At 47.9% G+C, this 20,804-nt stretch overlaps 9 protein-coding genes across 9 annotated transcripts; 5 read left to right on the forward strand and 4 right to left on the reverse strand.

The window, feature by feature from the left end:
* Positions 1-66: 66 nt before the first annotated feature.
* Positions 67-1,546, reverse strand: EDB82DRAFT_11552 (uncharacterized protein). Its single transcript, XM_025731926.2, has one exon. It carries the CDS (start codon positions 1,293-1,295, stop codon positions 177-179), a length of 1,119 nt encoding a protein of 372 aa, XP_025590903.1. The 5' UTR covers positions 1,296-1,546; the 3' UTR covers positions 67-176.
* Positions 1,547-2,100: 554 nt separating this feature from the next.
* Positions 2,101-3,469, forward strand: EDB82DRAFT_11554 (nucleophile aminohydrolase). Its single transcript, XM_025731925.2, has 5 exons — positions 2,101-2,203; positions 2,267-2,326; positions 2,429-2,523; positions 2,576-2,788; positions 2,845-3,469. The coding sequence occupies exons 1-5, from the start codon at positions 2,197-2,199 to the stop codon at positions 3,229-3,231; spliced, it is 762 nt and encodes a 253-aa protein (XP_025590902.1). The 5' UTR covers positions 2,101-2,196; the 3' UTR covers positions 3,232-3,469.
* Positions 3,470-6,212: 2,743 nt separating this feature from the next.
* Positions 6,213-7,232, forward strand: EDB82DRAFT_11854 (uncharacterized protein). The gene is made up of 4 exons (XM_025731924.2): positions 6,213-6,320; positions 6,440-6,677; positions 6,734-6,899; positions 6,957-7,232. Exons 1-4 carry the CDS (start codon positions 6,311-6,313, stop codon positions 7,083-7,085), a joined length of 543 nt encoding a protein of 180 aa, XP_025590901.2. The 5' UTR covers positions 6,213-6,310; the 3' UTR covers positions 7,086-7,232.
* Positions 7,233-7,651: 419 nt separating this feature from the next.
* On the reverse strand, positions 7,652-8,750 carry EDB82DRAFT_483209 (uncharacterized protein). The gene is made up of 3 exons (XM_025731923.2): positions 8,076-8,750; positions 7,856-7,948; positions 7,652-7,806 (listed from the first exon to the last, which is right to left on the reverse strand). The coding sequence occupies exons 1-3, from the start codon at positions 8,365-8,367 to the stop codon at positions 7,742-7,744; spliced, it is 450 nt and encodes a 149-aa protein (XP_025590900.1). The 5' UTR covers positions 8,368-8,750; the 3' UTR covers positions 7,652-7,741.
* A 1,748-nt stretch (positions 8,751-10,498) lies between these two features.
* On the forward strand, positions 10,499-11,369 carry EDB82DRAFT_483211 (Conidiation protein 6-domain-containing protein). The gene is made up of 3 exons (XM_025731921.2): positions 10,499-11,045; positions 11,097-11,157; positions 11,207-11,369. Exons 1-3 carry the CDS (start codon positions 10,928-10,930, stop codon positions 11,280-11,282), a joined length of 255 nt encoding a protein of 84 aa, XP_025590898.1. The 5' UTR covers positions 10,499-10,927; the 3' UTR covers positions 11,283-11,369.
* A 3-nt stretch (positions 11,370-11,372) lies between these two features.
* Positions 11,373-12,894, reverse strand: EDB82DRAFT_483216 (WD40-repeat-containing domain protein). Its single transcript, XM_025731919.2, has 4 exons — positions 12,748-12,894; positions 12,673-12,694; positions 12,118-12,613; positions 11,373-12,068 (listed from the first exon to the last, which is right to left on the reverse strand). The coding sequence occupies exons 1-4, from the start codon at positions 12,767-12,769 to the stop codon at positions 11,655-11,657; spliced, it is 954 nt and encodes a 317-aa protein (XP_025590897.1). The 5' UTR covers positions 12,770-12,894; the 3' UTR covers positions 11,373-11,654.
* A 3,294-nt stretch (positions 12,895-16,188) lies between these two features.
* EDB82DRAFT_519352 (uncharacterized protein) lies at positions 16,189-16,520 on the forward strand (the record flags this gene model as incomplete). The annotated part of the gene is made up of 2 exons (XM_025731918.1): positions 16,189-16,280; positions 16,328-16,520. 2 exons carry the CDS (start codon positions 16,189-16,191, stop codon positions 16,518-16,520), a joined length of 285 nt encoding a protein of 94 aa, XP_025590896.1.
* A 696-nt stretch (positions 16,521-17,216) lies between these two features.
* On the forward strand, positions 17,217-18,454 carry EDB82DRAFT_483227 (carbon-nitrogen hydrolase). Its single transcript, XM_025731917.2, has one exon. It carries the CDS (start codon positions 17,297-17,299, stop codon positions 18,296-18,298), a length of 1,002 nt encoding a protein of 333 aa, XP_025590895.1. The 5' UTR covers positions 17,217-17,296; the 3' UTR covers positions 18,299-18,454.
* Positions 18,455-18,585: 131 nt separating this feature from the next.
* On the reverse strand, positions 18,586-20,041 carry EDB82DRAFT_470120 (spermidine synthase; the record flags this gene model as incomplete). The annotated part of the gene is made up of 4 exons (XM_025731916.1): positions 18,586-18,863; positions 19,200-19,733; positions 19,790-19,825; positions 20,005-20,041. The coding sequence occupies 4 exons, from the start codon at positions 20,039-20,041 to the stop codon at positions 18,586-18,588; spliced, it is 885 nt and encodes a 294-aa protein (XP_025590894.1).
* Positions 20,042-20,804: the final 763 nt, after the last annotated feature.

Below are 20,804 nucleotides of genomic sequence, written 5' to 3' on the forward strand. Positions count from 1 at the left end.
TAATTGCTCGCCAGCGCATCTATCTAGGTCCCCATTTTTTGTTTGAAATAGCTAAGCTCAGACACTAAGTAGTGTGTCGAAGGTATCTCACATAGAAACAGTACCTATGATTCTTACAATCTATCCAATCTCACAACCCTCATTCCTATGTACTGAACAGCCGGGTATCATTATACTCATTCAGAGTCTGAATCGTTGTCGCTTGAGTCGTCATCCGAGCTAGCGTCGTCTGAAGAAGACGAAGAATCGCTTGAATCTTCCTCGCCAGGTTTTCGGTAAGACCGCGCAGTTGCGGGTGTTTTCTTCTCTGACTCGTCTTCTGAAGATGAGCTTCCGCTGCTGCTGGTGTCATCGTCATCTGAGTCAGACTCAGACTCAGAACTGCTGGAGTCGCTCTCTTCCACGTTCACGCGGAGCTTTCTTCGACGCTTTGCAGGCATGCCATCAGCAGGCTTCACACTCTTCTCGGTGTTCTTAGTGGCTGTGGCATTGCTGTCGGTAGAGGTAAATGTCTGCGATGATGTGGTGGTGGCCTCTGTTTCATTGCCATCAGACAACTCGTCAATGACAAGCTCAGCTCTCATGCGCTTGACAAGTCGTTGGACAATGATCTCGTCCTCTTCTGAGTCTGAGAGGTAGTCTACCTCAGTAAAACCCTTCCTCTTAGACCCCACAGGCTGGCTCAGGTACTTGGCAAGGACCTCTTCGTATCGTTGCTGAGTAGCCTCCAAATCCTTGGTTCCTTCAGGGAATGCCTTTGCGCCATCGGATTGATCCTGATCCCTGACCTCATAAGCACTCTCTCGAAGGCGCATTCTCACGAAACCCTTCAGGTCTTGGATGTAGTCATAAAAGGTTTCAATGTCAGAAGCAGGAATTCCATCGGCATCGAAAACGTGCTTGATAAGGTTTGACTGATGGTTTTTGTTGAACTTCCAGCTGTCGCGAGAACTCTTCCAGAGACTCAAGTATTCGAGTGCAGGCTTGAGGTCAGCGGAGACCTGTGGCTTAGGCTTCTTTGCGGGTCCTTTGCTCTTAGACTTGCTCTGCTTGACGACCTTTGCTGGTGTCCTGGAGAATTTGGGATAGTTGTTGTTGGATGGCGCATCAGCAAAGGATACAGACTTTCGTCGCTTGGCATCCTGAGAAGAACTGGAAGGTGGCGGGGCGTCGAACTTCCTCTTTATGGGTGTGCTTGAGCTGCCAGTTGGGTGCCCAAAGCTGGGTTCAGGCGCATCAGAAGGTTGCTTGAGCTTCAAGCCCAATTTCTTCCAGGCGGGAGTTTGGCCAGACATTGTGAGATGTTGTTTTTGAAGAGATGAAGATGATGGAAGTAATATGAGAAAGAGATGAGAATAATGCGCAATTCCAATCTCAAATTTGAAACCTTCAAACTGTCTCTTCTATTTTCTCAAACTTTCCCAAATCTTTACTGCGGTTGCCAGGTCCTTGAATTTTCTTCTAGCTGCTGGGTGAGCGGTGGACTCTCTGTTGATTTTGAAGGAGCCAATGGCAGCGACGTAAAGAATACAGATGGACTGTGAGTTGTCAATGGCTGCAGGATCCTCTTCTTAGCGTAGCGCAAGTGCAAAAGAAGATATGCAAAGTCGTGTTGTTGCGGGCCGGATCGTCTGGATTGGATGTTGGCAGTAACTTTTTTTCTGAATGGATCTTGAGAATTATCGAGAGTGGATCTTATCATGACGATTCTGGTAGATAACGATAAGAGTGGGGAGCTTTGGGGGGACATAATTACACAAAGCTCAAGAAGATGCATTAATTTGTACTCAGCAGCGAATGATGATTATTTCTGTAGAAGTAAAACTGTTAGGAGATCTGTATAAGCTCTTCGGGAACTTGAAAGCTTCTCGAGTCAATTCGGATTTTCAATCGCCAGCGAATCACTGCTTTTCGGTCGTCTCTGCAGTGACCGGCTTTTGTGTCACCTTACACCTGCCTGAGGATTACATAACACCAACGAGGCACCAACTCAGTCTTCATTGAGCTTCCGTTGCCTCATGCTCTAGGCAAGCTCCTGCCAACGCGTCGACTATCTCAACCCGCCATAGCTTCCCTCGACCTCCACAACATCAACCATCACCTCGAATCTCCTCATTTGAAACAGGACAAGTTCTTTCTGAGCTTCGCTTTCTAATTTAATCCGATTTCGAACATCAACACCACGAATCATTCACAATGTCGGGTACGTACCTCATGCTGATGTACAATCCATCTGCTGTATTCAAGCTAACATGTAATTCAATAGCCGGCGCATACGATCGACACATTACCATCTTTGCTGACAATGGTCGGCTTTACCAAGTTGGTATGCGAACCTCGAACCTTTAAACCGCTATACCCCACGATACTCCCTTGACCGATGACGTTGACGGACACCTGGAATTGTGACTGACAAGATACTGTACAGAGTACGCCTTCAAGGCGATCACAGCGGCCAACATCATGTCTGTCGGTGTGAGGGGCAAGGACTGTGCTGTCGTCTTGTCGCAGAAGAAGGTTCCCGTATGTATAAGAGCGTCGGAGTCTTCATGATGGATGCTGATCAATATCACAGGACAAGCTTATGGACCCTGATTCTGTCACCCACATCTTCCAGCTCTCTCCTTCAGTTGGTTGCGTCATCACAGGATCCATCGCGGATGCCCGAGCTTTTGCTCAAAGAGCTCAGGGCGAGGCTGCCGAGTTTCGATACAAGTACGGCTACGAGATGCCAGCTGATGCCCTGGCCAAGCGTCTTGCCAACATCAGCCAAGTCTACACTCAGCGGGTAAGCATAATGTAGTCATAGAAATTATGGCCAACCAGAGACTAATTCCATCCCAGGCTTATATGCGACCTTACGGCGTTGCGACCACACTGATTTCGCTCGACTCGGAATACGGCCCCCAACTCTTCAAATGCGACCCTGCTGGATACTACATTGGTTACAAGGGAACTGCAGCTGGCCCGAAGCAACAGGAGGCGCTGAACCACCTTGAGAAGAAGCTCCGCAACAAGGACCACGCGGAGGGTTCTTGGGAGGAGGTTGTTGAGCTGGCGATTACAACATTGAGCACAGTTCTGAGCATGGATTTTAAGAAGGGAGAAATTGAGATTGGTATCGTGGGTGGCCCCCGACCTGATGGTGAAGAGGGAACCTACTCGGGCTTCAGAACGTTGACCGAGGACGAGATTGACGACCGATTACAAGCTATTGCAGAGAAGGACTGAACAAGTGGAGAGAAAGATATGGAACATGCATGAAACATTCCCAGTTTGCGACAGTGGAAAGGTCGGTGCTCTTTGTCGCGAGGGATTAGAGGTTTGATTCGCGGGCTGCAGCAGGGACGGCGTGCTGCTCCCAAGAGCATGGATCACAAGGCCAATGCAGGGGGATGGATTATCAAGATCAGGAACTTGGATGCCGTCGTGGCCGCGGGTCCTATCCAGTGTGTCACTAGCCGTCCTAACCATGTGCAATAGAAATGATGAATCTCTTCTATCTGGCCAACTGAAACCTGCGCGCCTGATGACCCAATTGAGGACGAGTATGCCTCGCGCCAAGCGACTAATAACCAAGACAAAAGCCCACGATGGGGCTAGACCTGGTGGTGGGTCATGCTGTGCCGTCCCAGTAGGCTGTTAACACCAATATTTTCTCAATATTTCTCCATTGTGAGACTAATTAGAACCAGGCGCAAATAAGAATGAGGCTTGCAGCTATGACTCCTCAACTCAACTATGCCAGGTATGTTACCATAGGTAGCTTAGTTCTAAATTTGGTTCGAATTCGAAGACAAGCTTGTTCAAAGTATTCTCAATTAGCATTTCAAGGATGTTGTCATAGATTTTTGACATCGTATGAGAAAAGAGGCTTGATAGACTTCATCTGAAAACCATCCTTCCAGTCGATCGGATCTATGCAGGGGTGTCCCTGGCACGATGGAGAATGACCTTGAATTTTAGATGGCTGGCTGCCTATGATAAGCTCCCATTTGAGCCTCCAAGGGGATGACTGAAAATACATGCAAGGACCAATCCAGCAACAGGACCAAGTGTAAATGGGGTCATTTTGGGAGTAGGAGCGGGAGCGGGAAGCGGATGAGTTCGTGTTAAAGACGATGGGGGAGGCGAACGTTGAGAAGGCGAACGATAACAAGTTCGCAGACTAACGTTAGCGACAGTTGAACAGCATCAGAAATCACGTTGGTTGGGACTTGAGAGTCAAGTTCAGCAGCCTTGGAACGGCGTCATGCAGAGAATAGAGAGAGTGTGACGCCACATAACGCCTGTGCTTTTTTGTTTTTTTTTTGTTTTTTGTTTTTACAAAAGGTTCACTGCAGTCAACTGACGATTTCCTGGTTCTCGACCCGATAGAGATACATCATACATACGATGTTTCTGCAATGGCTGTAATAAGCCTTGTTGGGATAAGATAAACCTGGACGAGCTGGACAATCAATCCCAAGTAAGCATGATTGCATGTCATACCATATCCTAGTTTCAGATCTGACTTGGATATCAGCATCGGGTATTATCCTACCCACCTAATCTGGCATGTCAGTCGCCGACTTAGTATTACTTCCATGGTTGAGGTCATTTTGGTATGCACATGAATAATTGTTTCCTTGATTGCTAAATGTCTATCGGCTTTTCCGTGTTTGACTCAGCCTGGAAATTTGTAATATACAGGACAAGTGAGTACCTGAGTAATTCGTTCATGGCATTCTTTGGGTTGCATTTCAGACGGCCTCATGCTGATAAACTTGACCGTATCCAGCCATCAGCTCGCCCCGGACGGTTGCTAGAGCAGTATCCGCGCGCCTATTGGCCTCACTGGCCCGATAGAACTACACAGCCTTTCCTATTTTGGAGAGACTAGTGGGTGGCTCATGGATAGCTGAGCCGACCTATCCTAGGAAATCCACCTTTTTCCTTCTGACTACTTACTTCCATACACATTTCTCTATCAATCCAGAGTCCACAATCCATACCAAACAGAGTCTGACCGTCTCTTTGTTTTACTTGACTTGCTACGCCGTGTACCCAGTCTTGTTTTTTGCGGGTGTCTCTTTTTTTGGACAACAACCTAAACCCCCTGCAGGAAAAAGTCTCTACGCCTTCTTCTTCTGGGAAGTTTCTTAGCGTATAGCCCAGCATGTTTTTTTACTTTGCTCGCTCGGACAAGATGCTTTTTAGGTTGTTTTAGTCCGCTGACCAATTACTGACAAGGTACGCTTCGGAAAAAAATGCGTGACCCACGTTGTTCACTTTGATAGAGAATATCTTGGTGCCAGCCGAGTCTAACAGAAGCCTCTTTGACATCGGATGCCCATCCATATCAGGGGATACAACCGGGTGTGGCTGGAAAAGATTCACACCCTCTGTTGACAGCCACCACCCTCTCTATCCCTCAACATCATCCATCCCATATCTCCTGTACCATGCTCATGACGTGCCACATACATGGGGCTCTTCATTCTCCGGGTCCTGGTCCTGCATGGTGCATCGCTGTCTGCATACATGCGCCCAGGGGTACTGTAGGGGTAGGGCTGAGGGTAAAGCTTCGAACTTGAGTTCGATTCGACGACACTAGTCTTTGCCACCAGCTGGCCTAGGGTCGTTCATGTTGAGCTTGGGATAAGGATAGGGTGGAGGCTCATCATGGCACGCCCACTGGTGGCCTACGGCTTCTGTCTCAGAAGGCTGGTTCTAAATGCCGAGCCTCTCATGTGTGCCATAGCGGCCTTTGACTGGGACGAGAGAGGGGTGGTGCTTGACGTTCGGGTGGTATCCCCCCTTGGATCTAGTAGCCGTTCGCTCCCGTTGGTGGAGCACGACATTACATTTGGCAAGCTTGAGCTACTGTACGGTGTCAGTTAGGTAGGCTAAGGAAGATGGAGACTTTTCTGGAGCAAGAGCTTCTTTCAACTCTTCCTGTTGTCTCTTGATGGAGAAATTGGGAGGCCTTCGAAGACCATCACGATATACAAAAAGGATGCCCAGTTCTAGCGGATGGTTGATTGTTTGTTCAGTCAACCAAGCATTGAAAGGCCGGCTTCTCTCAACTGTTCTACAAGTGATCGACATGACAACTTCTCTATAATATTTCATTGCCTATTTCTCCTATCAAACTTTCCCGTCACCAATTCCATTCCGGCTCGAATCAAATTTGCTTTCCATAAAAGCTTGACGATTCTACACGTCAGTGTCTCTACTACTTTCGATCCCATCACCGACTGTGTCTCAGCTAGCCTGGTCACTTCTTGACTTTACAAACGTATCCTGTAATAAAATAACACGGGAAATTATGGACGGATGTAAGTTAAATCTGGCCACCTTGACAGCTACCAAGAGATGCCAATTGGCATCTCCGCGTCAACTTGTCACCACGACCAAACTTTGGAAACTGACACGCGAGTCCTTCGTCTCTTTACAGTAAACGAATACCGCACCATGCGAGTTGCTGAAGTTCTCTCTGATTTCCGAACACTTCAATACTACATAGCTGCTGCACCAGTCGATCCCGTGGACATGGCGGACTACTACACCGAGGGCTGGGCTGCTCTTCGACAATGTGCACTGGATGGGCAACACATTCTTGAATGTGGTGCGGACACCAGTGTACCTAATCCCCCTGGAGGCGAGGAAGAGCAGATGAAGGCCGAGCTTAAGCAGTATGTTTCCTCGACAACATGAACACCAACGTGAATAAGTACTAACATTCTGAAAGGGTACTCCTGGACGCGTACTCGAGACGGCACGAGGGCCAAAAGATCTATCTCCGACAGGCAGCGGCACAAAGATGGGTCCAATACAGAAACCAGGTGCTGCAGGGCGGCGCACCCAACTCTAGAAACCAGTCTCAACTCCAAGCGTGCGACCAGCAGCTACGAGCAGTATGATACCCCTTTCTACTTGTGTTTATAGTAACCCCTTACTAACTGTCACTATAGGAGCTCGCAGCAGTCGTCGACGAAGTAATCTACAATGAGCTCAAAGCCTCTGATGATCAGATGGGCCGCTGGACGGCCGAAGACCCCAGTCTCCGGGGTGTGCTACGCTGGCTCCGAGCACGCCGGTGAACTGAGAACAACGGAGACGACAAAAAGCGACTACGATCTACGATACCCCATGAGCAACAGTTGCGACGAACGAGAGACGGAAAACAAAACCAACGAAAACGCCCACGTCTACTGCGCTAATCATGAGATTCTTTCCCTTACTACTTCTACGATTCTTGACGAACCTTTTTTGACGACCGAACTATTCAAGGGGGAGAGTTACGGCTTGGGGTATGATTTTTGCGTAAAGGATAAACCATTCTGTTTCTTTTACTTTCATGACCTTACGAGTCATGGTTTACATCACATGTCTGTTATAAACGGTACAGCATGAAGCTTCTAGCATAAGCACAATTTTTAGGTAGAGGGAGAGTATCCTCCTTGTTAGGACAGGACCTATGGATTTGAGGTTGATGGGGCTGTGCTCCTTTGAACTGCCTGGAGCAGATGATACAATTGACTATTATTACAACATGTTTCTCTCATCTTGAATTCTACAATTTGTCTTTGTTCACTAGCAAGAATTGTCTATATGACTGGAGGTTCCTACAGAAGTGGAGTCTCTTGTGCATTGTTACAATTACTGGTAACCAATCCGAATGGTGCAACTTGATGAACCTATAGAATCATATATGTTTAACTACATTAGGTTACGTAGGATCTATAGTGTTACTGTACTAACGCTTGCTTTGAACACACAAGCCAATTCCGACCAACATTAGAGCCATCCCAGCAGCAGTATCTTGAATGGCCATTAGTTTGATATCACGGATTCAACACGAGAAACATACCTTTGCTGATAACTTTACCATCGACATACCAATCACCAAGAACGGTAAAGACAAACGCCAATGTATTTACAATAGGAACCGTCAAGCTTAGTTCTAGAGTTTGTCGTCATTAGCACTTAAGTCCTCGGCGTGGCGAAGTGTCAATGGTAGTCTATCCGGAGGATTGACACCCCCTGACAAGCACTCTTCGACAAGTGAGACCAAAAAGCATTAAACTTACCAGCTTGTCCAATGAGCAGAAAGAACCACACACTCCCCGTAAGGTTAAGAACCAACGGGATTGCATATTGGGGGTTCTTTAACAAGTCAACGACTGCAAAGAAAGCACCGTAGACCTTGGACTTGAGCCAGCTAGATTGGACAGATGGGCTCTCGAGTACCGGATGAGCAGGTGGATTGTGCGATTGCGCGGCGCGTCGGATGAAAGGAGTAGTGAAACCCCATGCGAGGCCTACTAGAACGAAGCTGAGGATGTAATTAAAAACTGGCGGCTTCTCATCTGCAGATTCCATGGTGACAATGGTGATGCACGTAGGTTTCCCCCTGCGTTCTAGACTCTGGACTGTTGGACCACAAAGGGAGTGGATGTAAAGCAGTGAACACGAGGCTCGTGCGTTTGTCTAACAAAAAAGATCTCACAGATCAGCCCTGCGAAGCCTATGAAAAGTCGGATACGATGGTTATGTGGAGGTTTAGATTGAGACCAAGGGCAGAATCTGGCAGAAGAAGTGCTTTCTAAAAATATTACTGGAGGCGAAGGCGTCAACGTGGCTGGCGGGGTTCGTCAACTCAGCCTCGCCCTAGGGGATTTCTATCCACTGAGGACGCTATATTTACAGGGGGGCTTCCACTAGGGCCAGGTAGGTGGGTGGCTTAGGTCGCTTCGCTTAGTGCACCTCCCCGCATGGTCAGTGCTTTTAGCCGCACTCCCGCGCTGACAAGCGACACTCGGGCTATTATTCAACTTCTCTTATCACCCATCCATTAATTATTGACCGTCACCGCTACGGAGTTAAAAAGATAATCCACATGTCGACCCGGCCACTCGGTGCTTCTTGGCGATGATCCCTGTCCAGCTGGGTATGGAGACTCGAATTAGGTTCTGATGCGACGTCATTTGCAGGCCAGCCATAGACGACTGTCGTTGGCCTCCTATCTCCCTTGATCATCATGAACCCTGAAAGGAGGGACCCAGTTCAAGATGGAGAACATCCCAATAGACGCAATACCAAGAGCCGCTGAAATGTCGTCGTTGTAGCATGATTCGTCTACTTTAACGCGGACACGCCGATACTTCAAGATGGATTGTCACAGAATGTCTTGCTGCACTACGACAACCGGGTCCGCTACTGCAGTGCAGATAGAGTGTGGCCAGTTAGTATCGCTACCGATGGTTTCGTCAAAGTTTCGGATCGATGCGTATAGCTGGTACGCATTTTAATTGGTTTGCAGGTTTCAGAATCATCTGCGGGTTCAACGACACAAATGCAGTACTGTTTGGTGATCGATTCGATGTCTCAGCTTCAAAACCCCATATTTGCAAACAAATCGGCTGGCATCGATTGAATTTGATATTCGTGATGATCCTCTTTACTTTTTTTTCACGGATTTGTCCGAAATGCACATTGTCAGCTATTGTGTCGATCATGCAAGTCGATTGCTGACCAACTTACCCTTGACCAACCATGAGGCTGGCACAAAGATCGAGGGTCGGCCGAATTGTTGAAAGCACCCGAGTTTGTCAAAACACCGATTGATCTACTCAAATTCTTACCATCGCCTTTCACAGTTGTTACTCGTCAAAGTCTGCGACATTGGCTTTCCATACTCAACAAGCCGGTTGCCTATATGGACAAGAGCAATCTGGCGGGTAACATAAACATTACTTCCAAGCCTTATGATATAAAAATAAATAACGCAAGGTATATTCTAAGCAGCATAAGCTGGTTTGCTAGTGTCGTCTCTTGTGCCTGCAGCGACCGACTTTTCTGACATCTTGGGGGCAACCCAAGATCAAAGAGTAAGAACCAACCATGGCTTCAAATCAACACACTGTCAGATACAGTAGTTTGACGGAGCGATTGCTATACGCCTGCCAATTCCCTTCTTTCACGGGACCTCGCGCTGCTTTCGCGATTGACCTTGAATCATTTGACACGTCTTGATGTCATGATTCGCGTCAATGATTCATCAAGCTAGCACAGACCGTCCTCTCCCTTTGTTTGCTTTTGATTCCAGAGTTACGACATGAAGCTGTTAGCCTAGACTCAGCGGGTGCTTGCTGGTATTCTAGGAATAATTGTCTGGCAAGCATAGAGTTGATGCGTCATGACTTTTTATCTCAAGGACAATCTAAACCTCTGAACTGGACATTTACAAAGCCGATATATAGGCAAATGCATTTCTTCGTTGGCCTCGCCGTTACTCTATGGCACTTATTGAAGCCATCTGCTTCATCTTGCATCATCGTGAATGATCTACAGGGGAAATTGATGTAGGGCTGATACTTGCACCTAACCAGATCGGCCTTCTGCATCGATCGAGCCGATATCGTCTGGAAGATTTGCTCCGAGCCTTCGCCCCTGCCAGTAGCAGATGTTGCAATCGTAGAGACTGATTGTTCATCATGCTTCAACACCAGGATCAAGCAGATGCCCGTGTCAAACCCCCGTATAAGTCTTACAACGGACAGCCTACACGTCACCACTTGAGAAGTAATACCCGTCCAACCCGTTTGCTGGAAGCACTCTGTATCACCAGATATGTTGACCAACCATGCAAGCTAGCTCCGGGGAAGCAGCTTGCCAACGGCAACAATGCACCAGAGAGGCTGGCCCATCGAGAAGATCATCAATCGCGTCAATGAGGTGACGTCTGATGTCTTGTAGTTGTTAGTTTGATGCGAAATCGGCGATCAGAGAGTAAACTTGTGTAAATAAACGACTATAAGAAGGTCCTCTTGTCGTCCCTCAACTCATCTATTCTCATCATCAACACATCTACAACTCTCAAGCAACAGCTACCACAACACATCTCTACCTCTTTATCAACTTGACACTCAACACCTTCAAAATGTCTGATGCTCAGATTGCCGGCGGCCACAAGGCTACTGTCAACAACCCCAATGCTTCCGAGGAGGCTAAGGAGAACTCTCGCAAGGTCCTTGAGAACGAGTTCAACGGCGGCGATGGTGAGCTTCACCCTTCATGGCATTGATGAGAACTTTGCCTAACATGTATAGTCGCTGGTGCCGATGAGAATAAGGAGAAGAACCCCAACAACGTTGCTGGTGGTCTCAAGGCGTGAGTTGCATTGTATTCTATGATTGATCGGCAACTGACAACGTGCTAGCACTCTGAACAACCCCAATGTCTCTGATGAAGCCAAGGAGAACGCCCAGGAGCGCCTCGACAAGAAGGACTTTTAAGAAGTTTGGCATTTTCCGTGTCTAGCGAATTATTTTAATACTTACACGGATTGGTGGAAAGTCAAGAGTACCTGGAAGTAGCGTAACAATGTCAACTCACTTTTGATCTAAAGTTTGTCCTCGTGTAATAAACACTTGAAACATCTGAAAACGCCCCAATCCACTGTCTTGTTGTCACTCTGGTGATATACTTAGGGCGGGGCCAAGTTGGTACACTAATTCATTCACTTCGCGGTTTAGGACATACGCCTGTCTATGAAGTTTACAAATCTCAAAATGACATCCGAACTAGAATGCAAATATCGATCCAACGCCATTCTCCCGCCAGCCATAGGCTTGAATACAGTCCTTTATCACCCCCATGTAACCACATTATCGTGTTTCCGAGTAATCGTTGAGAGCAACACAGACGGCACCTCTGTGGTGTCCGTTATATTGTCGAATGATTTGCTGACTATGCAACTCCCACAGTCTCGCATAGTGATCAGAGCAGGCAGTTACCAGGTACGCCGAGTCGGCGCTGAAAGCGCAGTCCCATACCCAGCGTTGGTGTCCGGTGAGGGTGGCCTCCAAAGGATAAGGCTTGGGCTCTTGGTCCGGGGTGGGCTCGATGTTCTTAACTTCCCAAATCTTGGCTGTGTGGTCTGCGCTACAGGTCGCGAGCTTCTTAACATCCGGGGACAACAAAATGCGAGTGATGTATTCCTTGTGGGCGTTGAAGTGAGTGACAGGCACAAGCTGTGTGCGGTCGAAACTTTGGATGAGATTCCATACGAAAACATTTCCCTAGCAAAATGGTTAGAGTTGGAGCCTGGGTATCCTCGCTGTCACTTACAGCATTATTGGCGGCGCATAGCAGAGATCCATCGCTGGCTACGGTGACGCTAGAGACTGAGACGTCTTCCTCTGGGATGAGCTCATGGGAACAATTGTTCTCGGCCAGATCCCACACTCTGACACTTCCCGACCTGTCGCAACTGATAATCTCACCCTGGTTGGGGTGGATTACGACATCGTTTGCTGGGCAACCATGGTTATAGCTTCGCTGAATTGATCCAGTCCTCGTCTCCCAGATCTTAACAGTACCATCTTCGGAACTAGTAACCATCCATTTTCCCTCGCAGTGAAAGGCTACGCCTGTGATGTTGCCGGTGTGTCCCTCGAAGGTCAAAAGCGGGTTCGGGTTCGTCGATTTGATATCGTAGAGCTTGACGGTGTGGTGGCCAGCGGCGGCAAGGTACCGCTTGTCGGGGGAGATACAAAGGCGATTGACCTGGGAGTCGGGATGCTGGATTGTTCGTGAACAGATACCCGATAAAGCTTCCCAGAATCTTGAATTAAAGCGTCAGTCAATTGTGAGTTGAATCAGATAGGCGCGTCGCATTCGAACCTAATAGTATGATCGTATCCAGCTGCGACATGGGTTAGCTTGAATGAATAGATATGATGGAGATGTCGCATTTACCTGTACAGAGAATGACAGACATTTTGAAGATGGGAAATCAGTCGCTTCGAGCTCAGCTCATGGTAGAACAAGTCCGCAAGGGACCTTTTATTAGAAGAGCTGGCTAAAAAAATAAAACAAAATACAGTTTGATCTGCCCAATTCCTAATTCCTAACTCCCCAACTCTCCACCGCGAAAGCGCAGCACGAGGACGCGGAGTGGAATGCAGTAAAAGGGTTATGCATTTATCGGGTACGGTCCCAACGACCAGCTGTTCCTGCCCTACCTCCTACCTCCTGCTATGACATGAACTGCAACCATCGTCAGCTCCCTTTTTGAAAACAAGAAATTTCTTTCTTTCTTACATATTCGGGTACTGATTCAGAAAACAAATATCTTCAAAGTTACATACAAATGCTACATCATTTTCCGTCGTCAGATGCTATTCTATGCACTTGTCCACCTCGGTGCAAGTGCAAATGCAACATGTCGTGAACGAAAATCCGTAAATTGACCCCAGACAGTCATGCGACACGAAAATAGATAACGATGCGCAGGGTTCTATCAAACGAAATAGAGGCATTCTCGTGCACAAAAATCGTCATTGTGTCAAAGGCATGCGTTGTGTAACCAGTCATACGGCCCATCGAAGTTTCGTCCATGCCATCACCCGTCTCTACAGTTCAGCAACACCGCGCCGAGTATGTCGTTCATCCCGAACGTGCATGCTGCTATCGTTATCGTTAGGTACTGTTGATGATATGCCTTTGCAATGACGATAAATGATCTTATCAGTGCCCGACTCACTCACAGCTACTCGAGACCCTTTCGTCTTCATTAACAAAAGAGAAAAGACCGGTATTCACAGTCCCATCTAGCCACAAGCGTGGTCATCTCATCAAGAAGGTCAACATTCACGATCGATTATGGCTTACATTTTCTTGGTGAGCTATGTGAAGAGAGTCGGCAGGCAGGAGTCATCACTCTACATCATTTTTGAAGAAAGGCATACGCCAAGTTTGCCAATTTCAAACTGTCCCGAACCAGATTATCAGATCATCCAATGACGATATTACAAACGCAGGTCCAAATGTCGTGCAACGCCGTTGTAAACTTCAATACGACATCTTGACCCTGGTCTTTCGGAAGTTTTGAGACATTTCAACATGTCATATTTGAGGACTCAGAATGCTGTCTTTTCTTCCTTCTTTGGCGTTGTGCTATCGCCGTGGACGACAGAAGGCACCAATGATCTTTTCTTCAAGTCTACTACCATAGGTTGGTACTCGGTCTATCCTAGCTCACCGAGCCAGGTATCGCAACATATTCGAGAGACCAACGATTTATGCCACAAGCTGAGCAGGGTATCTGCGCTGCTTTCTTATTGCCAATTTCTATTGCCTAAAGCCGACTTGGCTTGCACGGAGATAGCAACACGAACATCATATCGCGTTTAATTGGTAATAGACACGCCCTATCTTTTGTCAAGGTCATCTGACACGCTTTTAATGAGCTTCGACGTCATCGGCTGCATCTCATGGGTTGAGGGTTGGCTACGCATGGCCTCGAACATCGAGACAGATAACATCATGTCACGTCGGCAAAAGAGCCTGCAACAACATTCGTGCAACATCTCCCAGGATCTACATCTCGAGCTTGTTATCTTTGATCACTCCGCCCTTCTAGCGGATATCGTACCCCTTATCACACCCTGAAATAGCCAGAATCACCAAGTGTGGTGGTCAGACTGAGTAGTCTTTTCTTATTGCCGAGATTTTAAGCCGAGCAGAGGCCAGACTCGGTATCGATCAATCAAAGGGCTGAGATTGGTCAACATTACTTGGACCTTGACTTCATCTATGACAGCCTGTTGGTGTGCAAAAGACTGCTTGTCATGGCCGTTTTGAAGAAGTAGAGGGTAGCACAAAAGGGCAAAGCTAGAGACAAGGTGCATGGCTCTGCGTATCAAAAACTACAGCAAAATTACCGTCCATCTCTCATTATTTTTGGTGCTGGCTTGACCAGAGGGCAACAATTGTTTTTTGACCGGTCAGATTATCGATGGGTGTACAAGAGTGGTATGTTGAATAACAATGCCGTGGCCTCATATATTTGGTCTTATTACGGGATGGCTTTTGAGAACCGTCTGATGCAGTAAGTAACCATGGGCGTGGTCAGAATAAGGAAAGTCGGTCAACTTGCCAACAGCGCCGGCTGAACAGGCCCGACGATCATCGGAAGGTTACACCAGGTAAGAGACGGGGCAGACGTTGCATAACAGCCAAGACCGTGTTCCTCTCTACGGACGCTTTCACCTTGAAGCTACAGATCAGTAAGAGAGCTTTGCTAACAATTATCACCGCATCAAGGCTTTAATAGAAACAGTTCTGCGCAAGATATTTTCGTCATTCGACGCCTCATTGCCATTGCAGACAAGGCTTGAGCTGATATTTAACGGCAAATGCCCATCTATTTCTCAACAACGGCATGTCCCACCCACCCGATCGATAATTTCCAGAATATCCTCCAGAAGGGGTGTTAGGTAGGCAGTCTCATCCTATGGCTGCTGCACCTAATTAGGCATGCACGCAATAGAGATTCTATTTAAGAACTGGCATCCTATCACTACCCGCGAAGCTGCGTGAAATGAGTCAAAATTACTTTTACAAAGCCCTAGTCTGTCGCAAAAACTTGGGGTATGAGGCACAACCTTGCGATCATGCAGCAAGCCGTTGGTCTTGGTCAGCCTGGACACTGATTTGCCGAACGGTTTAGCAACCGGTCAAGATTTAGAGGGATTTATTCCCCATATACATCACCGACAACACGGTTCAGGAGGCGTTTCTGGTGTAGACCGAAGGGGGGAAGCTGCATGCACTGTCGAAGCCACAAAACGCTGCAATTCGGTCAACCATGTGCTGCAGCGCATAGCCGACAGATTTGGTGTGGGGATATGCAACCAGGAATGAGGCCCCAATTCGGGACGGCAGATGTGATAATTACTATCTCGGCTCATTTGAACGGTTTTGAGTTCGGGCACAAAGCCAATTCGACTCTTTTGCCTAGAGATTCGAGCCTAATTAAGGCAACCAAACATCCTTGACTTGATCGTCACCACAAGGCCCGGTTGCAGCCGGCATCATGACAGTGGCTCCAGACTCTGACAGGCGTGATAATATGACGCCTTTGTATCGAACCGCAACTTCATGTCATTTACAGAGGCGGTGTGTTAGTTGTTATTGTCAGGATAGACGGTGGTATGATGCCATTTAGACGTTTGTCGGGGCAGTTCTGACCGATACCCTTAAGTGGCTATATATATGTGTATCATCATCATCATCATCATCATCATCATCACCATCAATCTTTCCTGGAATTGCAACGGGAATGTTCGAACAAGAAACCAGAGCCACAGCAAGCTTGAAAATCACGAACCCAAGTCATCCCTGATCTCCATCACTATGTCTTCACCTATTTCCTCCTACGTCTTCGACGATCAAAACATGACCTGGATCACCTGTGATCTATGCGCAGGCTCTTTTCAGCGTGGAGCGTTAGTTATTATGCCTCGCTACCTATTCAGCCTGGCTAACTAAACAGTGATGGGACATGTCAGGGGTGTTATGGGACCAAACTCCGCAGAGTATCATATACCTATCTCGCTACAGGAGCAACACCCTCTCGAGTACAAGGAGGCACTGCTCCACCACCACCTCCTTCTTCAAAGGATGACAAACCTGATCACTCACGCGGAGGCTCAGGTGGTTTCAGCGTCTATACTCGTCGCGCCTAATGAGCTTGACTTCTGGCGAGACTAAAGCCAGTCTTGCCTACAAATGTATCTCAGTACATGTATTAGAGGGGGCCAGCCAGATATGGCTACAAGTGTGCACAATCATTAGTTCGAGATAGCTTGGGTTTTTATTTATAGCGACGGCAGTATACCTGGGCAGGTATTCTGATTATGGCGGTCTTTTGTGAAGAGCCACTCGTTTGAGTCTCAATTCGAATTAGTTATATGGGAGGATGATGTTTCGCTGCCAGGGAGCAATAACCAGCAGCCAATCTCTCTCTTTTAGTTGGATATCATTAGGAACAAGATGTTCCAACATGTTCCATTGATAACACCAACAATGATATATATGGGCACAGATCTGGATCACAATATCGCCAGCGACAAGAACCATCGGCATGGCCACTTGGTAAACACGAGTATCTTCTGATGGTTATCAAGGTAACTGAAGATTCGACACCTCGAATTCACATATGATACCTTCTACTTGAATTCTGTACAGGTAGCTTGCAAGTCAAGGAGTTTTCTTGATCCGATACAGATGTAGCCATTGCAGGTATCTATTATCAGACATTTCTCATGTTCGATATATCATGTAAACCATCAACGAATTACACGGCCTGGGATTGCCCCGCGTCTATTAAGAGGATCGCGTAATAAACCCCACCCCCACCTTGCATCACCAAACCCGAATCCCGATGCCGGCCTCCACCAACTTTCCCATCGCATCTCCATAGCATTTCGCCATCTTCACCCACTTGTCATCTCTTAATACAATGCGAACTGCCTTTCGCCGAATTGCACTAACAGCCCGAACTTTCACATCATCATCACCAACTCCACTCTCATTGCTGCAGCGCACAGTACGCAACATGTCGTCCACCACAACTCCCGTTCTTAAGCAGCGCGTCAAGCTCTCTCTCATCCAGCTTGCTTCTGGATCAGACAAGAAAGCCAATCTTGACAGTGCGGCATCACACGTCGCTCGTGCAGCTTCATCAGGTGCAAAGATTGTTGTTTTGCCAGAATGCTTCAACTCGCCTTATGGAACAGACCACTTCCCTCAGTATGCAGAGACTCTGCTGCCCAGCCCGCCGTCCAAGGATGATGCGCCCTCTTATCACGCTCTCTCTTCCATGGCTGCTGATAACAAGGTCTACCTTGTTGGAGGTTCTATCCCTGAGTACAGCCCTGATACGAAAAAGTACTACAACACAACCCTCATCTTCGGACCGGATGGTTCTCTTTTGGGAACGCATCGCAAGGTGCATCTTTTCGATATCGATATCCCCGGCAAGATCACATTCCGCGAATCCGACATTCTCAGCCCTGGAAACAAGGTGACGCTCGTCGACCTTCCCGAATACGGAAAGATTGGCGTCGCCATTTGCTACGACGTACGCTTCCCCGAGCTAGCCACCATCGCGGCTCGAAAAGGTGCTTTCGCACTTATCTACCCTGGCGCTTTCAACACTACAACTGGTCCTTTGCATTGGCAACTGCTGGGAAGATCCCGTGCTGCTGATAACCAGCTCTACGTGGCTCTATGCAGTCCCGCCCGCGCCGAGACAGGTTATCCTGCCTATGGTCACAGTCTCGTCGCAGACCCCATGGCGCAGGTCCAGGTTGAGGCAGATGAAAAGGAGACCACTGTTGACTGGGAGCTTGACCCTGAAAAGATCACAGAGGCGAGAAAGGCCATCCCGTTGAACACACAGCGAAGATTTGATGTGTACCCAGACGTGAGCGAGGGTAAGATCCAGTTTGAGGAGTCTTGAGAGACCAAACTGAGTATCCAAGGCCAATCTCGCCCCCCAAAAAGAGCATATATAATCAAAATCATATCACGGAAGGGAGAGAAATATCATGATAGAGACCAAAATTCTCTATTTCATAACTGGCAGTAAAACCAATATATTTTCCAACTCGGAGCATATATACCTTTGCGTCCGGATGAATCTATGTGGCCATGGCCTTTTTTGTCCCCATTGATCCCTTTTCTGCGTAAACTCATAAACGTAGCCACCTAAACCAATCTGCATCAATCCTTTGTGTGTAGACGACTTTACTCAAGAGCCTTGGCAGCGAACTTGGGAAGGACGAAGGCGGCCTTGTGGATCTCAGAAGAGTAGTATCGGAGCTTAGCATCCTCCTCCTCCTTGGTCCAGGATCGGAGGGGGTTCTTGACATCGGCCTTGGGGTCCTTGGAGCAGACCATGAAGCCGATCTGGCCGGAGGGGTAGGTGGGGATGGTGGTGTAAGCGTACTCGGCGACGGGGAAGATGGCACCGCAGTCCTTCTTGAGACGAGTGATGAGGGGGAGGTGAAGCCAGGGGCTCTCGGCTGTAAGCAGGTTAACGAGTCAGCAAGGGTTCATAAAGTTATGGATGCAATATAACAAGACCATGGCGGTTCAGGAACAGCAGAATACAACGTGGCCGAGCAGAGCAGCGGCTGACATAAACGTTTAAACATAACACATGCTTTCGCGGGACTACCGGAAGCAGAGCTGGGAAAGCAGCACTAGCTTCTGGAAGACCCTAGGAGGGAAGCGGTACGGTGATGTACCCATCGAGGGAGAGCCCTAGTGCACCGACCAAACTTTGACCATGCAGGGTTCCCTGATTCTGCCGTTCCTAGGGACGCCATTTGCTTTCCTCAAGAAAATAGGGAACATACAACCTTGAGTAGTAATGACACCGCCCTCACGAAGAGCGTCGTGGAGGAGCTGGAAGTAGCTCTTCTGGAAGAGAGCCTCGGCGGGACCATCGGGGTCAGAGGAGTCGGTGATGATGACGTCGAACTCGTTCTTGTAGTCGTTGAGGAACTTGAAGCCATCGCCAACGTGGGTCTTGGATTTGGGGTGATCGAAACCACAGGCCATGGAGGGGAGGTGCTCCTTGGAGAGACGGATGACAGCCTCGTCAATGTCGCAGAGGGTAGCCTCCTCGACACAGTCGTGCTTGACAATCTCACGGAGAACACCACCGTCACCACCACCAATGACAAGAACCTTCTTGGGGTTGGGGTGGGAGTTGAGGGCAAGGTGAGCAATCATCTCCTGATAGGAGAACTCATCGCGCTCGGTGCACTGGATGACGTTGTCGAGGACGAGAACGTTGCCAAAGTCGGTGGACTTGAAGATGAGGACGTCCTGGTACTTGCTCTTCTCGTGGACGAGGACCTTCTCAACTCGGAGGGTCATGGCATGGCCTGGACGGTTGGGTAAGAATTGAGTTGGTGGGCTTGGGTGAATTGAGTTTGCTTACCGGGCCACATGTCCGAGATCTCTCGGAACCAGCCATCTAGAGGATATGTTAGTTAATTTTGATCAATTGAATTGTTGTGAGCTCAGTGATTAATGCACTGGTTTTGGTTTTTCGCAGCAATTCGCGAGAGCGAAAAAGCAAGCCATGCATATGATCATCATGAGAGAGGGGCAGCACAGCGCGGGGCAATGAAAATAAAAGGAATAAAAACATACCGACGATGGTGGGGTGGGTGATCTCCTCGTTAGACATTTTGAGAGTAATAGAAGAAAGTCGACGACTCGAAGTAAAGGCAAGTGACGATGTAGTTGTGGTGGTGAAGTTTCGTGGAGGTGAAGAAAAATGCGGGAGCTGGAGGAGTCTTGACTTTTTATCAACAAGGTGCGGCTGCTGGACATGTCGCGCAGCAGCAGTGCAGCCTCCCGCTAAAGCGTTGTACCCGCGCCTACAACTGAAATTCAAGCTGCTACATCTTCCAATTACAATTGGTGGAGACGAAATAGCGGGTAAAATTTTTGACACGACCCCAGCAACAGAAACTGGTGATGGTACCGTCATTTTCACTTTGGGCATCGATCTCTTTTGGAGCCCCAGACGATATCAGGCGGTGATCAAGTCATGTACCTGGTCCACAAGCCAAGGTACCCTAGACCAAGAAGTTATCAGGTAAAATAACAGTAAAAAGGTACATTGGCCGTTGTCAGTTCATGCTTGTTCAAAAGCTAATCTTGTCAAAGTTTGTCTAATTGCTTCCGCTTTGGGTCTAATCTTCAACCAACACGTCAGTGGTAGAAGAGCTCATGCTCAGCACAACGTGGGGTGGTGGAACACTCTGTTCAACGTGAAGAGGTTGATTTACTTTCTCTCCAGATATTTCCATATCTGGTAATTTTATCTTTGCCCCAGTATATGGTGTATCTAGTCTGGTTCCAAATCGGAATATTCACCAAGTGAATGAAGCGACCCAGCCAATGGCTTGACGACGTTGAGGTATAGACATTAGCATTAAGACATA

This window comes from Fusarium venenatum (genome assembly GCF_020744135.1).
Source record: "Fusarium venenatum strain MPI-CAGE-CH-0201 chromosome Unknown EDB82scaffold_1, whole genome shotgun sequence".
NCBI classification, from domain to species: Eukaryota; Fungi; Ascomycota; class Sordariomycetes; order Hypocreales; family Nectriaceae; genus Fusarium; species Fusarium venenatum.

What these genes read in the sequence shown, in the direction of transcription:
- EDB82DRAFT_11552 (XM_025731926.2), bottom strand. Translation starts at nt 1,295, where the DNA reads ATGTCTGGCCAAACTCCCGCCTGGAAGAAATTGGGCTTGAAGCTCAAG.
- EDB82DRAFT_11554 (XM_025731925.2), top strand. An exon ending in TGGTCGGCTTTACCAAGTTG is followed by an intron (nt 2,327 to 2,428) that starts GTATGCGAACCT and finishes GATACTGTACAG; the next exon opens with AGTACGCCTTCAAGGCGATC. An exon ending in GCCAAGTCTACACTCAGCGG is followed by an intron (nt 2,789 to 2,844) that starts GTAAGCATAATG and finishes ATTCCATCCCAG; the next exon opens with GCTTATATGCGACCTTACGG.
- EDB82DRAFT_11854 (XM_025731924.2), top strand. An exon ending in ATGAAGGCCGAGCTTAAGCA is followed by an intron (nt 6,678 to 6,733) that starts GTATGTTTCCTC and finishes ACATTCTGAAAG; the next exon opens with GGTACTCCTGGACGCGTACT. An exon ending in GCGACCAGCAGCTACGAGCA is followed by an intron (nt 6,900 to 6,956) that starts GTATGATACCCC and finishes CTGTCACTATAG; the next exon opens with GAGCTCGCAGCAGTCGTCGA.
- EDB82DRAFT_483209 (XM_025731923.2), bottom strand. Translation starts at nt 8,367, where the DNA reads ATGGAATCTGCAGATGAGAAGCCGCCAGTTTTTAATTACATCCTCAGC. An exon ending in TCTGCTCATTGGACAAGCTG is followed by an intron (nt 7,949 to 8,075) that starts GTAAGTTTAATG and finishes GACAAACTCTAG; the next exon opens with AACTAAGCTTGACGGTTCCT. An exon ending in TGGTAAAGTTATCAGCAAAG is followed by an intron (nt 7,807 to 7,855) that starts GTATGTTTCTCG and finishes TGGCCATTCAAG; the next exon opens with ATACTGCTGCTGGGATGGCT.
- EDB82DRAFT_483211 (XM_025731921.2), top strand. Translation starts at nt 10,928, where the DNA reads ATGTCTGATGCTCAGATTGCCGGCGGCCACAAGGCTACTGTCAACAAC. An exon ending in CGAGTTCAACGGCGGCGATG is followed by an intron (nt 11,046 to 11,096) that starts GTGAGCTTCACC and finishes TAACATGTATAG; the next exon opens with TCGCTGGTGCCGATGAGAAT. An exon ending in GTTGCTGGTGGTCTCAAGGC is followed by an intron (nt 11,158 to 11,206) that starts GTGAGTTGCATT and finishes ACAACGTGCTAG; the next exon opens with CACTCTGAACAACCCCAATG.
- EDB82DRAFT_483216 (XM_025731919.2), bottom strand. Translation starts at nt 12,769, where the DNA reads ATGTCTGTCATTCTCTGTACAG. An exon ending in GTCTGTCATTCTCTGTACAG is followed by an intron (nt 12,695 to 12,747) that starts GTAAATGCGACA and finishes CCCATGTCGCAG; the next exon opens with CTGGATACGATCATACTATT. An exon ending in GGATACGATCATACTATTAG is followed by an intron (nt 12,614 to 12,672) that starts GTTCGAATGCGA and finishes CTTTAATTCAAG; the next exon opens with ATTCTGGGAAGCTTTATCGG.
- EDB82DRAFT_483227 (XM_025731917.2), top strand. Translation starts at nt 17,297, where the DNA reads ATGCGAACTGCCTTTCGCCGAATTGCACTAACAGCCCGAACTTTCACA.